A 15,528-nucleotide genomic window follows, 5' to 3' on the forward strand; every position below is an offset into this window, starting at 1 on the left:
TGTAGGCTGGCACCCAATTTCCCCATTCCTGGGCATGATATGTCTTCAGAACACCTGCTTCTGCCTCAGCTATTGCCACCTACACTGCAGATGGTTGGTGTCTCTATGGTGAGGATGAGGAAGAAGAGTTCCAGCTCAAGGGCACAAGTACAAAAATAAAAAAAAAATTATGAAACAGACAAATCTTCAATCAAGTGTAACATTTTAATGCTTGGCATCTAGACTCCTTCTGCTCTCACTATGCCAGCAGCAACTGTAGATTAAAATCAAATAACTTGTGAAGTTTGGGCTTGCAACCTGAGTGAAGAGATGAAGAAAATTAATCAATTTATCTTAAAATATAATTACACTGCTATGGACACCAATTACCCAGGTGTTACACTGCTATGGACACCAATTACCCAGGTGTGGTTGCAAGAATTTAGGAGCAAAGCCAACTATTGGAATGTAATGTATACTTTTTAAATATAAGTTGGCTAGGACTGACATTTATGAATGAGCAAAGAGAATACCCTCCGGCAACTTCAACTTGGTAGTTTAATTTTAAATTTAATTTGATGGAGTACATGTATGCCCAGGACTCTATAGTGATAATAACAACATCTGGTACCCATTTTCTAAAGTGTGAGGAAGGAAATGGAACCCATTACTTCACAGAACTTCTTATGACATCAGAGTGGTCCTCTGCAAAGGGATCAAATGGTTATAATTTCACACTGGTTATAACTTTGGCAATTTAATCAAAATCCTGACCAATTATAACTTGCCTGAATAAGAATTTGACTTCTTTGAGATCCTTCAGTTATTTTTTCCACTTATTTATGATGTGAAGTACCTCATGAAGAGCTGCAACAAATCGCAAAGGTGGTTTACAGGAAGTTGTTCAACAGGTAGAGCTGGAACTGATAGGACCATAACATCAAGCAGGATCAGATTCATTTCTCACAGGAATGATATTTTTGAAAATGAGAGAAGTATAAAGACATCTGTAGTGCTTTTTTCTCAGTTGGTTGTTAGGTTGAGAACATTAAAATTTTACGGCAAAAAAAAAATTTAAAAATGGGCAAGCTATTTGAATAGACATTTCTCCAAAGAAGATATAGAAGTAGACAGAAAGTGCAGGAAAAGATGCTAAATAGCATTAGCCATTAATAAAATGATTTAAAAATAACAAGTGTTAGTTAGGATGTAGAGAAATTGTAACCCTCATAGACTCCTGATGGGAATAAAGAATAGTTCAGTCTCTTTGGAAAACAGTGTGGAAGTTCCTTGAAATGTTAAACATTAGGTTACTATATGACTCTCCTAAGTGTATATTCAAGAGAAATGAACACATTATGTCTACATAAATACTGGTATGCAAATACTCATAGCAATGCTATTCACAACACCCAAATGTAGATCAACTGATGAATGAATAAACAGTATGGTATTTCTATGCAATGGATGTTTATATGGAAATAAATTCAGTGATAAGTGATACAGGCTACAGAATGGATGCACCTTAAAAAACATTTTGCTAGGGGCGCCTGGGTGTCTTAGTCGGTTAAGCGTCCGACTTTCGCTTAGGTCATGATCTCGCGGTTCGTGGGTTCGAGCCCCGCCGTCGGGCTCTGTGCTGACTGCCAGCTCAGAGCCTGGAGCCTGTTTCAGTCTGTGACTCCCTCTCTCTCTGACCCTCCCCTGCTCACGCTGTCTCTCTCTCTCTCCTAGAAATAATAAAACATTAAAAAAAATTAAAAAAAAATCATTTTGCTAAATGAAAGAAGCCAGATACAAAATATCACATAAGGTATGATTTATCCATATAAATTGATTAGAATAGGCAAACCTATAGACACAGAGAGTGGATTTGTGGAAGCCTATGTCTTTGGGCTCTGTTGAGAAATGGGCAATGACTGCAAATGGACACAAATTTCTTCCTGAGGTAATGGAAAATTTCTTAAACTAAGTGTGCTTATGGTTACCCAATATGGTAAAATACTAAAAGCCACTGAATTGTAGGACTTTAAAAGACAAATGTTATAGTGTATGTATTATATCTCAATAAAGCTGTTATAAGAATCAATGAAATTAATTCTCCTTACAAATAAGAAAATAAAAATATATTATTATGTCAATAAGTGGAGGAAAGCACTTGACAAAATTAAACATGTATTTGCAGTAAAAAAAAAAACTTTCAGTGAACAACAAATGGAATAAAACTTCCTTAATGTGATAAAAGACATCTGTAAATAATTTACAACCAACATCATATCTAATAGTGAAAGACTGAATCTTTAAAAATAATAAGAATGACTTCTCTCACCTCTACATTTCAGCATCATACTAGAAGTCCAAGCCAGGCCAATGAGAGAGGGAAAATAGAAAGGGAAAGGAAGGGAAGGAAAGAGGAGAGAGAAAAGAAAAGAAAAGAAAAGAAAAGAAAAGAAAAGAAAAGAAAAGAAAAGAAAAGAAAAGAAAAGAAAAGAAAAGAAAAGAAAAGAAAAGAAAAGAAAAGAAAAGAAAAGAAAAGAAAAGAAAAGAAAAGAAAAGAAAAGAAAAGAAAAGAAAAGTGCAGAGATAGAGAAGTGGAGATAAGAAATAAAGGCAATAATGATGATGGGGATGAGGAAAATGATGATGACGATGATGATAATAATGATGATGACAAATGAAGCAGAGAGAAGATCTGAAACAAGAAATACTGCCTGAGAGGTTTTGGATCCCCCATTTTCTTGCCTTGTTTCTTTTTATTTTAAGTTTATTTATTTATTTTGAGAGAGAAAGAGGGAGAGAGAAAGAGAGAGAGAGAGAGAGCACCGGAGGGAAGAGGGGAGGGGCAGAAAGAGAGGGAGAGAATCCCAGGCAGGCTCCATACTGTCAGCAGAGAGCCTGACATAGGGCTCAAACTCACAAACCATGAGATCTTGACCTGAGTTGAAATCAAGAGTTGGATGCTTAACCAATTAGCCACTCAGGTGCCCCTTTCTTGCCTTGTTTCTTTGAAGCATGTTCTGGATTGACAGTGGGATGCCTATAACTTTATCTCATGGTAGTTCTGCTAGATGACAGTAGTAAGAGGAAATAGCCCAAGAGAGGTCAAATTCTTACTATAGGCTGGGCCTCTATGGGGACCTTATTCTTCCTAAGCCCTGAAGGAAGAAAAAGTTCTAACTTGTCCATTGTCATCAGCTCCAACTATAACTGAAGATAGCTGAAAAGCGGCCAAAGATGGAGGTAAAACCACAGCTCCGAAATTCTTTCCAATTCCATAATTCATATGTATATAATGTACATTTCATAAAGTGCTATCTTAAAAGTCGTAATTCCTTGGGCATTGAGGAGGGCACTTATTGGGGTGAGCACTGGGTGTTGTATGGAACCCAATATGACAATAAATTATATTTTTAAAAGTCATAATTCTATCAAGACTCCATTTAAGATATTTTATACTCACATAAATAATAGCAAGAAAATCAAAAGAGAAGAAAAGAAAGTTGATTATACAAAATGCCTCAAAAAGTCTCACATACTTGGAAGTAATAAATAAAACTTTAAAAAGAAAGCTCTCTCTGTTCACAGACCATGATTGTCTATGTAAAAAATCCCAAAGCATCTATCAAAAAACTCCTAAAATTAGTAAATGAGTTTAACAAGTTTGCAGGATATAGATCCAATATAAAACAGTTAATGACATTTCTATATACTGATACTAAGCAATTGGAATATGAGATTATTTAAAAATTACATTCATATTAGCACCAAAAAATTCAATCTTAAGAATAAAGAAAGCAAAATATGTGCAGGATTTGTGTGCAGAAAAATACAAAACACTGATGAAAAAATAAAAACCTAAGTAAATGGAAAAATATCACGTGATTTTTAAGTAGAATACTAATAGTGTTGGGATGTCAATTCTTCCCAGTTTGATCTACAGACTGAATAAAATCCATCTAGAGTTTTTTTTTAATTTTTTAATGTTTTATTTATTTCTAGGAGAGAGAGAGAGACGGAGAGAAAGTATGAGCAGGGGAGGGTCAGAGAGAGAGGGAGTCACAGACTGAAACAGGTTCCAGGCTCTGAGCTGGCAGTCAGCAAAGAGCCCGACGCGGGGCTCGAACCCACGAACCACGAGATCATGACCTAAGCGAAAGTCGGACGCTTAACCGACTAAGACACCCAGGCGCCCCTAGAGTTTGTTTTTTTTTTTTTTTTTTAAGATAGCAACAAGCTTATTCTAAAATTTGTACATGAAGTTGGGGCACCTGGGTGGCTCAGTAGGTTAAGCGTCTGTCTTTGCCTCAGGTCATGATCTCACAGTTCTTTTGTTCAAGCCCCATGTTGGGCTCTGCGCTGACAAGCTGATAGCTTGGGGCCTGGAGCCTGGTTCGGATTCTGTATCTCCCACCCTCCTTCCCTCCCTCCGTCTCTCTCTTTCTCTTTCTCTGCCCCTCTTCCACTCGCACTCTGTTTCCCTGTCTTTCTCTCTCTCTCTCCCCTTCTCAAAAATAAGCATTAAAAAATAAAGAAATAAAATGTGTACATTAAGTCAAAGTTAATAGAATAGCCAAATAAGTATATTAAAAGAGGAAAAAAAAAAAACCAGGGGAAGAACATTGGAATTCACACTATCTAATTTCTAGACTTATTCTAAAGCTCTGTAATTAAGAAAGTGGGTTATTACCAAAAATAAAAAGAATTTACATTAGGTGATGAATGTATTAACTGACTTGATTGCAGTAATCCTTTCACAATGTATGTATATTAAAATGCCACATTGCACACCTTTTACAAATCATGCGGTACAACCTAAATATACACTATATTTTTGTCAACGATGTGTCAATAAAGCTGAGCGAAAAAGAGTGGGTTTTGGTGAATAGACAGACAAATTGTTCAGTGGAACAACACAGAAGGGGCCAAAATAGAGTCAAAATGTAGCCAGCTGATTTTAGACAAAGGGCAAAGGCAATTCAATGAAGAAAGGGTAGTCTTAAGAAGACTGGTGTCAGAAAGTCAGGCAACTATATGCAAAGAAACAAATCTCAACACATACCTCATGTTTTAAACAAAAGTTAACTCAAAATGGATCATAGACCTAAATGTAAAGTGTAAAACTCTAAAATTTACACAAGAAACTGTTAGAGAAAATCTCCATTGATTTCACAAAGAGTTTTAGTTATAGAATCAAAGCACAGTCCATAAAAGAAAAAAAATTGCACTTAATCACAATTAAAAACTTTTGTTTTGTGAAGAACACAGTTAAAAGTTTGCAAGGACAAACCACAGACAGGGAGAAAAAAATATTTACAAATCACTCATATAAAACCCTAAAAAATCTACAATAAGAAAACATAGACCCAGTTTTTTATGCGCTTCTGGGTGGGTCAGTCAGTTAAGCATCCAACTTAGGCTCAGGTCATGATCTCATGGTTCATGGGTTCAAGCCCTGTGTTGGGTTCTCTGCTGTTAGCACAGAGACTGCTTTGGATCCTCTGCACCCCCCACCCCTCTCCCGCTCATGCTCACTCTTTCTCTATCAAAAATAAATAAACTTTAAAAAAATAAATTATTTTCTAAAGACAAATATTCAGAAAAGACAAAGAAAATATAAAAATGAAAAATATGCTTATGAAAAGATGTTCAGCACCATTAATCATTAGGAAAATACAAAATAAGACCATAAAGCAACTGGTCAGTGCACACCAATGAATGTGTTTAATATAAAAAAAAATCTGACAACCAAATGCTGAGGAGGATTCAGAGCAAATAGAACTCTTTTACAATGCTGGTAGGAAAGCAAAATGATAAAGTTACTTTGCAAAACTTCATAAGCAGGATTTATATATCATCATATGTGTATATTCTGCTATAGAGTTTAAAGGTAACAAAGAATGTTAGAGACATGACATGAATTACAGAAAAACAAATATTCATTAAAAAACAAGCTGCAGAAAAATAACATATGTTTGATAAAACTTATGTTTAAAATTAAGCTAAGTTAGATTATGAGAAGTATCAGAGTTTTCTGTCAGACTTGCTGACAATGTAACCACTAAGAAAAATAGAACATATTTCTTGAATATCTGTAGAGTGGATTTATATAATTTAAATAAAAAAGAAGTACCAGATAAGGTTGTAACTAAGTATAGGATTGGTTAGTTTTATAAAGTATAGAGAAATAATAATCTTATGAGGTGCATGGTATATACACCTGGCTTATAATGATCTAAACCATCTCCAAGAAATGTCAGGTGTGGACCATTGAAAGAGAACTATTATTTTTCTAGCCACAGTATATTTAAAAATAAATATGATACAGAAAATGCACAATATCCATTCACAAATGTATATACCATATTTAGTATATATTTTATATATTATATACCATATATAGTATATGTAATACATAGCATATTTAATTCCTAACAATCTATATATCTAAAGATTGTTAGGATTTACAAAAATTGAATGATGATTGTAAACAATAGAGAGAGAAAAATGAATAGAATTAGGGCTAAAGAATAAAAGTGAACTGTGGCGCCTGGGTGGCTCAGTCAGTTAAGTGTCTGACTTTGGCTCAGGTCATGATCTCACTATTCGTGGGTTAGAGTCCCGCATCATGTCGGGCTCTGTGCTGACAGCTAGCTCAGAGCCTGGAGCCTGCTTTGGATTCTGTGTCTCCCTCTCTCTCTAAGCCTTCTCTGCTCATGCTGCCTTTCTCTATCTCTCAGAAATAAATAAAACATTAAAAAATTTTTAAATAAAAAAGAATAAAAGAGAATTATATTTTATTAGTAATAACTTATTTCTACTTGTAAAGGCTTCAATAAAAATAAGTAAAGTTAATTTTGAATGGAGAGTATTTAGTATTTCTAATGCTGTATACACTGTATTTTCAAATGTCATAAAAATGTTTGTACAAAGAATTTTTTTATTGTACAAAGAATTTTTAAGGACTAATTTTGCAAACTAATCCTAGATTAGTAGGAGATTAGAAAAAGGCCTAAGGATATAAAGAGCGTTAATATTTTTGCTGCAAGCCTTGGGGAATGAGAAGTGGATTATTTTACTCAAATAAATTTTCTGAATTTTACATAATGTCCACACTGCGTATGCAATTCTTTTACAATCAGCGGAAGAATTTTAAAAGAGAGGAAAAAAGGGGGGATATCCTCAAGATGTAAAGTCTGGTAATGACCAGACACTAAAAATTATCTTGAAATTTGGTCAAGATGGCAGACTGAGGCACTTTTCTCTCCTTCTACCTCAAATCTCTTTTAATGACAGGAAAGGCAAGTTTCTGTATATAAATAATAACCCCAGGTGGGCATGGGGAAAAGAAAAGGCGATTCCTAGAAGATAGAAAGCATATGGGACAAGGGCACAGAGGTGGGAGCTGTGGTGAGGAGACTGGGGCACCAAGGGAGGGGGGGTGTGGACCCGGAGGCTCACTGCTTTGGAAATGGGTGGAGCCAAGGAGAGTCTCCCAGACCTAGGGGAGTGGTGGTTGTGAGACTTGGGCATGGGGTGGGGGAGCGCGGTGTTTGGCAGGAAGGGGAGGCCTCTCCCCTGGCAGGAAGCTACGCTATGGAAAGAGGGAGGAGACTGCATCGGCGGCAGTGTCTGGTGGGAGCCAGATGTGGCAGAGCTGCAGCCAACAGTGAGGCTGAGGACCTGTGAGCCAGGTGCTGGGGACACCGCCTCCATCTCTGCCTTCCTTGCTGCGCTCCAAGATAACTTCTCCCCTACGGATCCACCCCTCTCAGCTCGCGCAAGCACTCAACTCATCGCCTGCTGATCCTCTTTCACCACAGGCTCACAGCGGAGGCAGCTCAGCAAAGTGGCCCATTTGGGCACGTGAGGCCCGCGATCCCCGGACGTGGGGAGGTGGGCACTGGACTAGGAAACCAAAGGATGGGGGTTGGTGGGTGTCCAGCAAGAAAATTGGAGTCGGTACTCTGATGGGTTGTGAGGGAGACTAAAAAGGGTGATTTGGGGACTCTGTGTGTGTGTGTGTGTGTGTGTGTGTGTGTGTGTGTGTGTGTGTTTGGGGGACTGAAGAGCACCTGGATGATATACAAAGGTAGCCAGGCATGAAAATACGTTTGTTGTGGGTGCTTAGCAGGAAAATGGGGATGACCAAGAAAAGACAGACGGAGAGGTGAACACCAGGCATAAGGCATGAGGACGGGAGGCAAAAGAGATTAAGAATAGATGGCGATAGGCAGGGAGCAAGCAGAGTGACATTAGTAGAAATTGAGTAATGAGGTGGAGGCTAAGAAACGGTGAATATTCATACTGGGTTTGGGGGCCCTCCTCTGGCAACAGAGGATCAGGCATTATGCAAAAGAGCCTGCTCCCTCTATCCACCAGGACCACTACATTCACCACCTCTCAAATCCTGCAGTACAGCCAAAGAAGCCTGGAGGAAGGGCACTGAAGGCAAACATACAATAGTCTTTTGTGACTATTATATGATCCAGTATTCCTGCTGGATACGTTAGAATGATTTGGGCTGAATGTCCCTGGTGCCCAGGCAATTGGCAATACAGAGGGGAAAAAATCTCACACTATAATATACCAAATATTTCTCCCTAGCCTCTTTCCTCCTCATGCAGGTATGAAGACCCTTCACAAAAAGGCAGCTGCAGGGCAGCAAACCAGGGAAACTGATGATCACCACATCGGATCTGCAAGTATGAGGAAGAAAAAGACCTATCAAAAGAAGCAGAGGGGCAGACCTTCATCCCAGCTCCGAAGGAACATAGTGGGCTGCAGAATTTCACACGGATGGAAGGAAGGCAATGAGCCCATCACCCAGTGGAAAGGAACGGTTCTGGATCAGGTGCCTATCAACCCCTCTCTTTACCTGGTCAAATATGATGGAATTGACTGTGTCTATGGATTGGAACTTCACAGAGATGAAAGGATTTTAAAGCTTAAAATCCTTCCTGATAAGGTGCCATTTTCTGGAGTCAGAGATGTGCACTTTGCAAATACCATAATTGGTAAAGCTGTGGAACATATGTTTGAGGGTGAGCATGGTTCCAAAGATGAATGGAGGGGAATGGTCTTAGCCCAAGCACCTATCATGAAAGCCTGGTTTTATATTACCTATGAGAAGGATCCTGTCTTGTACATGTACCAGCTTCTAGATGATTACAGAGAAGGAGACCTCCGTATCATCCCAGAGTCCAGTGAGTCTCCTCCAGCAGAAAGGGAGCCAGAAGGAGTTATAGATGGCCTAATAGGTAAACATGTGGAATATACCAAAGAAGATGGCTCCAAAAGGACAGGCAAGGTCATTCACCAAGTCGAAGCCAAACCATCTGTGTATTTCATCAAGTTTGATGATGATTTCCATATCTATGTCTATGATTTGGTGAAAAAGTCATAACTATTAGAGTTAACTTTGCAACATTTGTAGGGGCAAAAATGTTTTGGATACACACAAAAATTTTACTTTTCAGTGTATTTAAACTTAAGTGCATTTCCTATTAACCCAACATCTAAGCTAGCATAACGGTTATTTGTTCTGAATAATACAAATGTATGTGGACATGACATACTTGTGTGTAAGGAATTTGTCTTGTTGAAAATATTGGATGTGTTTGGTCGATGGGGCATGAAAGGAAGGAACAGCTGTAAATTTAGGCTATGGATAAAGTTCGGCTAGTATCATAATCAGTCATCTAAAAATGGAATATGACTTAGCTGATCTGGTCTAGAGAAGGGGAAGGAGAAGGAACTGGAGATGGTTTGTGAGGAGAGGGAGAAGTGGAGGTGATTACTTAGGAAGAGGTGAGGCAGGGCCAGAAATGGAGAGGCTACTTGGGGGAGGGATAGCCTGAGGGAGAGAGATACCCAACTGGGAGGGGATGGAGAATAACAGATGGGGAGTGAGATCTTGGGGCTTAGAGGAAAACAAACAAAATGCTTTGAGTAGAGGGGGGCTCAAAAAAAGCTTAGAAGAGGTGCAGAGCAAGGGGGAGCGGAGGAAGTTGGCAGGAATCTGAAGGATACTCAAAGGGAAGGCCTGTGCATGAGTAAGGAGCCAGAAAGGGAGGAACACTGAGGAAGAAAGAACTCCAAGCAGAAAGACTGACAGAAGTGAGAATACAGAAAAGGAGGTGTGGGGAGTAGGTCTCATGAGACATAGGAAGGCCCAGGAAAAAGTTGGGCTTCTGGCAGTGTCTACATTGCCTTCCCTGGCTCTGTGCAGAAAGGATGTGACAGCTGCCAAAGAAGCCAAATGGGTTGGAAGTTCCCTAGAATGGCATTTTGACAGGGATGAGTCAAGACTTAATCAGGAGCAAACTATATACCTAAAAAGCTTTTCTTATTCCAGGGAGTTTATGCCACAACTGCTCAGCAGAGCCCCAAACCTCAGCCTAAATACACTTAACATGGCACCCCATGAACAAGAAGCTGTGGGTGGCTCCTCACATTTCCCAGAGGACACAGGTGCAGTAAATCTTGGACCTGATGGTCCTGGTTTATTGTCCCTGCAATGGATAAACAAATGCATTTGAGGAATGGATTGGTGGGGCACTCACTACTTAAGAGATGTGCCACCTTGCCTTTGGAAAGTATTTTATGCAGAAAAATAAAACCTTGCTGAACCCAGGTACAGCAATCCTCTCACTCATCTATCTCCTACTGCACTGTTCCTTGCCTCCCTACACAAGAGATGCATCAGAGGATTGAGCCTGGTGTTTCTCTCTAGGGCATGAGAAGTACTTGACAGTCTATGTTTCTCTCAGAGGCTTCCTGAAAGCTCAGGTGGCAGCACTCAGTGATCCTCCAAGTACATGTCTGCTGGCCCCAAAAGCCCCATTCAGGATATATTCCTATAAATAAGGTGGCTGCCGATCTTTTACAGATACCTCCCGGCCAGCCTTGCCCACCCCAAGTACACAAGGAAGCTGTGATGGACGTTTGTTCAGTTCTGTTTCCAGGTGAAATGAATGGCATGGAGCTATTGGGCTACAAGTTGTGATTTTGTGTAACTAATTCCTTCAACTGTATAATGCTACATAGAGGGATGGTGGTTGGTGGGTAAGAGGGTGCAATAATCCCAATAAAGTCCCTCCAAAATACTGTGTCCTAGCACATGGGTCTATGTCCTCTTTTTCTCCTCCATGCCTTTCCCAGTACCGCTGAGGAAATTCCCTTCAAAACCTTCTCTCTAAAAAAAAAAAAAAAAAAAACACCAAAACCTTCTCTCTGGTTTCCCCACCCTAAACTTCACTAAAATATAGCCCTGCCCTAAAAGAATTAAGGTGACCCCCCCACACCCAGGCTTCCCTGCCTCCATGCATAGGAAAGGGAGAGTCAGAGAGCTTCCAGAAATCAAAATAAAGTATAGCCCAACATGACCTGAAGTTGTTTGCCTGAAGAACTACACAAAGCAAGCCCATCTCACCATGGCAGGCCACAGTTTTCTTTTATACATCACAGTTTACTCTAGCAAACACCTACATGTGTTTCATGTAGGTGTTTCATGTTTCAGACAGCTGTCATGTTTTGTTTGATCCTGGTGATTTATATGCTACTTTAAAATTAGCTACTTAGACATTTGGGAGATTTCATCTTACAAAAATCCATATTTATGATGTACATTAAAAAATAAACTGAAAATTAAGACCCACATTCCAACAAGGATACAAGCAGCTGGGTCTGAGAAAGGGCTCAGCCCATTCTAGGCTGTGAATGCTTGGGCATACACCTAGTTGGCCTGATTCACTCTAATAAAAATCCCAGTTGTTCTCTAAAGGCATTTGCATTTATAGCTTTGGGGATAGATCCATGGGAAACTACCAAGCCCCATTTTTGGCTTACTTCACCCCATCTGCCTTTGAATTCATTTCTTTTATCTTTATGCTGCCAATACTTTCTTTATGTGGACTCTCTGCCAGGCAGTCTGCTAGGTACAGGTATTGATGATTTGGTAATGAACAAAAGAAACAAAATAATCTTACCCTCATGAGGCTTACATTTTACTGTGGGAGACAGATAGTAGCCAAGATGCAATAAGGAGAGTACAAATTATTTTTTAAATGGTAAGTGTTAAGAAGAAAAGATAAATAAGGCAAGGAATAGAGAATAGGAATTTCAGGTAGAAAGCTGAAATGGGATAAATAGGAGGTCCAGAGAAGATCTCACTGAGAACATGGCTCTTGAGTAAAGACCTGAAAGCAATTAGAGACCTGGCCCTATGGCTGTCTGGGGAAGGAATACTCCACTTAGAACAACAGCAAGTGTTGAGGTTGCAGCCAGGGGTAAACCTGGCATATTCAAGGAACACAAAGGATACCATCATTGCTGAAGCTGATTGAGTAAAGTAGAGAATATCAGGAAGTGAGTTCAGAGAGGTGATGAGGATATGGGAGAAGCAGATAGCTTAGATAATTGGAGGTCTTAGAATGAAATTTTGCTTATACACTGAATATGATAAGGAGCCATTTGAGAATTTTTAGCATAGGCAAAGCATAACTTGTGTCATATTTAAACAGAATCACCTCTGGCAACTCTGGAAAGTAATTTGTATGGGGTTCAAGGATGGAAAGGGGGAGATCAAAACAAAATAGCGTAAAGACCTAGAAATATGTTTGCATATAGGAAACTTGAATCATAATAGAAGTGACATTTCAGATGAATGATGAAAAGACATTTTATTCAATAAATGGTGCTGCAGCGATATGTTTGCCATATGTCAAAAATAAATTTAAATCCCTTTAACACACTTTACACAGATAATAAATTCCATGCGGAAAAATAGGTAATCCTTAAACTTGGAAAGTAACATTTGTAAAACTTAGAATATGAAATAGTAGTTAATGTTTATGTTTTATCCTATGAAAATGGGTAAAATTTCATTTCAAGGCAAAAAAACCCCAAACACCACAATTATTGAAGGGAAAACAATAAATGTGATTTTTAAAATATGAAAATGTTTTAATATTCATATATATTTTATTCATTTTAAAATATTTAAAATTTCAAAAACCATCACATGCAAAGTGGAAGAAAATGAGATTAAGCTACAAACTTTGTCACTTAAAATGAATGAGATAACAAAAATACAATGCATTTTCTTCCACTTTGCATGTGATGGTTTTTGAAATTTTAAATATTTTAAATTAGGAGGACACTTTTGGGGATGAGCACTGGGTGTTATATGGAAACCAACGTGACAATAAACTATTAAAAAAGAAAAAAATAAAAAATAATAAATAAAAAACAGTCCATAGGAAACTTGATAAAAATTATGAACAGGCAATTCACAAAGAAATCACATGGTCAATAAACATTTATTACCTTAATCTACTCCATGTCACCTTATGTCTTTTCTATAACATATGTCATCTTCTAACATACTATATAATTTACTTGGTTAATAGGTGTACAGTTGTTTTCCTATCAGAATGTAACCCCTAAAAGTGCATGATTTTTTTCAACTTTTCATTTAAATTCTACTTAGTTAACCTGTAGTGTAATATTGGTTTCAGGAGTAGAATTTAGTGGTTCATCACTTACATGTATCACGCAGTGCTCATCATAACAAGTGCTCTACTTAATACCCATCACTTTTAGCCCATTCCCCACCGAACTCTTCATTAAATCTCAGTTTGTTCTCTATCGTTAAGAGTCTCTTATGGTCTGTTTCCTTCTCTCTTTGTTTCCCTTCCCCTATGTTTATCTGTTTTGTTTCTTAAATTCCACATATGAGTGAAATTATATGGTATTTCTCATTCTCTGATCAACTTACTTTCCTTAGCATAATACACTCTACATCCACATACACCGTTGCAAATGGCAAGATTTCATTCTTTTTGATGACTAAGTACTATTTCAGTGTGTGTGTGTGTGTGTGTGTATGTGTGTGTGTGTGTGTGTGTGTACACCACATCTTCTTGATCCATTCATCAGTCAATGGACATTTAGGCTCTTTCCATATTTTGGCTACTGTTGATAAGGCTGCTATAAACACTGGGGTGCATGTGCACCGTCGAATCAACATTTTTGTATCCTTTGGATAAATACCTAGTAGTGCAATTGTTATGTCATAAGGTAGCTCTATTTTTATTTTTTTATTTTTTGAGGAATCTCCATACTGTTTTCCAGAGTGACTGCAGCAGTTTGGATTCCCAAAAACAGTTTAAGAGGGCTCCCCTTTCTCTTCATCCTCACCAATATTTGTTGTTTTCTGTGTTGTTAATTTTAGTCATTCTGACAAATGTAAGGTGATATCATATTGTGTTTTTCCTTTGTATTTCTCTGGTGATCAATGATGTTGAGGATGTTTTCAAGTGTCTGTTGCCATCCAAAAATCTTCTTTGGAAAACTGTCTATTCATGTCTTCTGCCCATTTCTTAACTGGATTATTTGTTTTTGGAATGTTGAGGTTGTTAAGGTTTTTATATAATTTGAATACTAACACTTTATTATACATTTCATTTGCAAATATATTCTCCCACTCTGGGCGCTGCCTTTTAGTTTTGTTGATTCTTTCCTTCACTGTGCAGAAGTTTTTATCTGCATGAGGTCCCAGTAATTCGTTCTTGTTTTTATTTCCCTTGCCTCTGACGATGTGTCAAGTAAGAAGTTCTACAGTCAAGATCAAAAAGGTTGCCAACTCTGTTCCCCTCTAGGATTTTGATGGGTTCTTGTCTCACATTCAGGCCTTTCATCCATTTTGAATGTATTGTTGTGTATGGTGTCAAAAAGTGGTCCAGGCTCATTCTTCTGCATGTTGCTGTCCAGTTTTACCAATACCATTTGTTGAAGCGACTGTCTTTTTCCCATTGGGTATCCTTTCCTGCTTTGTCAAAGATTAGTTAACCATCCAGTTGTGAGTCTATTTATGGATTTTCTATTCTTGTCTATTGTCTCTTTTTGAGCCAGCACCATACTGTATTGATCATGACAGCTTTGGGATACAGCTTGAAGCCCAGATAGTGATGCCTCTAGTTTTGCTTTGCTTTGCTTTGCTTTGCTTTTCTAGGGTTGCTTTGGGTATTTGGGGTCTTTTGTGTTTTCAACAAACTGTAGGATTGTTTCTTCTAACTCTGTGAAAAAGGTTGGTGGTATTTTAAGAGGGATTGCATTAAATGTGTAGGTTCCTTTGTGTAGTGTAAATATTTTCAAAATGTTTGCTCTTCCAATACATGAGCATGAAATGTTTCCAATTTCCTTGTACTCTCTTCTGTTTCTTTCATAAGTGTACTATAATTTTCAGACTACAGGTCTTTTACCTACTTGGTTAGGTTTATTCCTAGACATGGTTATTGGTGCAGTTTTAAATGGCGCAATTGCTTGATTTTTTTTTCTGCTGCTTCATTTTTGGTGTATGGAAATACATCAGAGTTCAGTACATAGATTTTATACCCTGTAAATTTCCTCAATTCATGTATTAGTTCTAGCAATTTTTTGGTAGAGTCTTATAAGTTCTCTACAGAGAGAATTATGTCATCTGCAAATAGGGAAAGTTGTGACTTCTTCCTTGCCAACTTGGATGCTTTTTATTTCTTTTTTGTTGTC

General features: G+C 38.1%; 1 protein-coding gene and 1 pseudogene across 2 annotated transcripts; both read left to right on the forward strand.

Annotated features, from left to right (window-relative positions):
• The first annotated feature begins 240 nt into the window (after positions 1-240).
• On the forward strand, positions 241-980 carry LOC120224544 (annotated as a pseudogene).
• Positions 981-8,605: 7,625 nt separating this feature from the next.
• LOC120224546 (spindlin-2) lies at positions 8,606-9,382 on the forward strand. 2 transcript variants are annotated; one of them, XM_039222818.1, is made up of 2 exons: positions 8,606-8,830; positions 9,134-9,382. In XM_039222818.1, exons 1-2 carry the CDS (start codon positions 8,606-8,608, stop codon positions 9,380-9,382), a joined length of 474 nt encoding a protein of 157 aa, XP_039078749.1. The 2 variants fall into 2 exon arrangements, with proteins under 2 accessions (XP_039078749.1, XP_039078748.1); XM_039222817.1 differs by having other exon boundaries at positions 8,606-9,382.
• The last annotated feature ends 6,146 nt before the right edge of the window (positions 9,383-15,528 follow it).

This window comes from Hyaena hyaena, unplaced genomic scaffold, assembly GCF_003009895.1.
Source record: "Hyaena hyaena isolate Hyena2069 unplaced genomic scaffold, ASM300989v1 scaffold_1217, whole genome shotgun sequence".
Taxonomy (NCBI): Eukaryota; Metazoa; Chordata; class Mammalia; order Carnivora; family Hyaenidae; genus Hyaena; species Hyaena hyaena.

Bases quoted from the DNA above. Each gene is read 5' to 3' on its own strand.
- LOC120224546 (XM_039222817.1), top strand. From the start codon at position 8,606: ATGAAGACCCTTCACAAAAAGGCAGCTGCAGGGCAGCAAACCAGGGAA.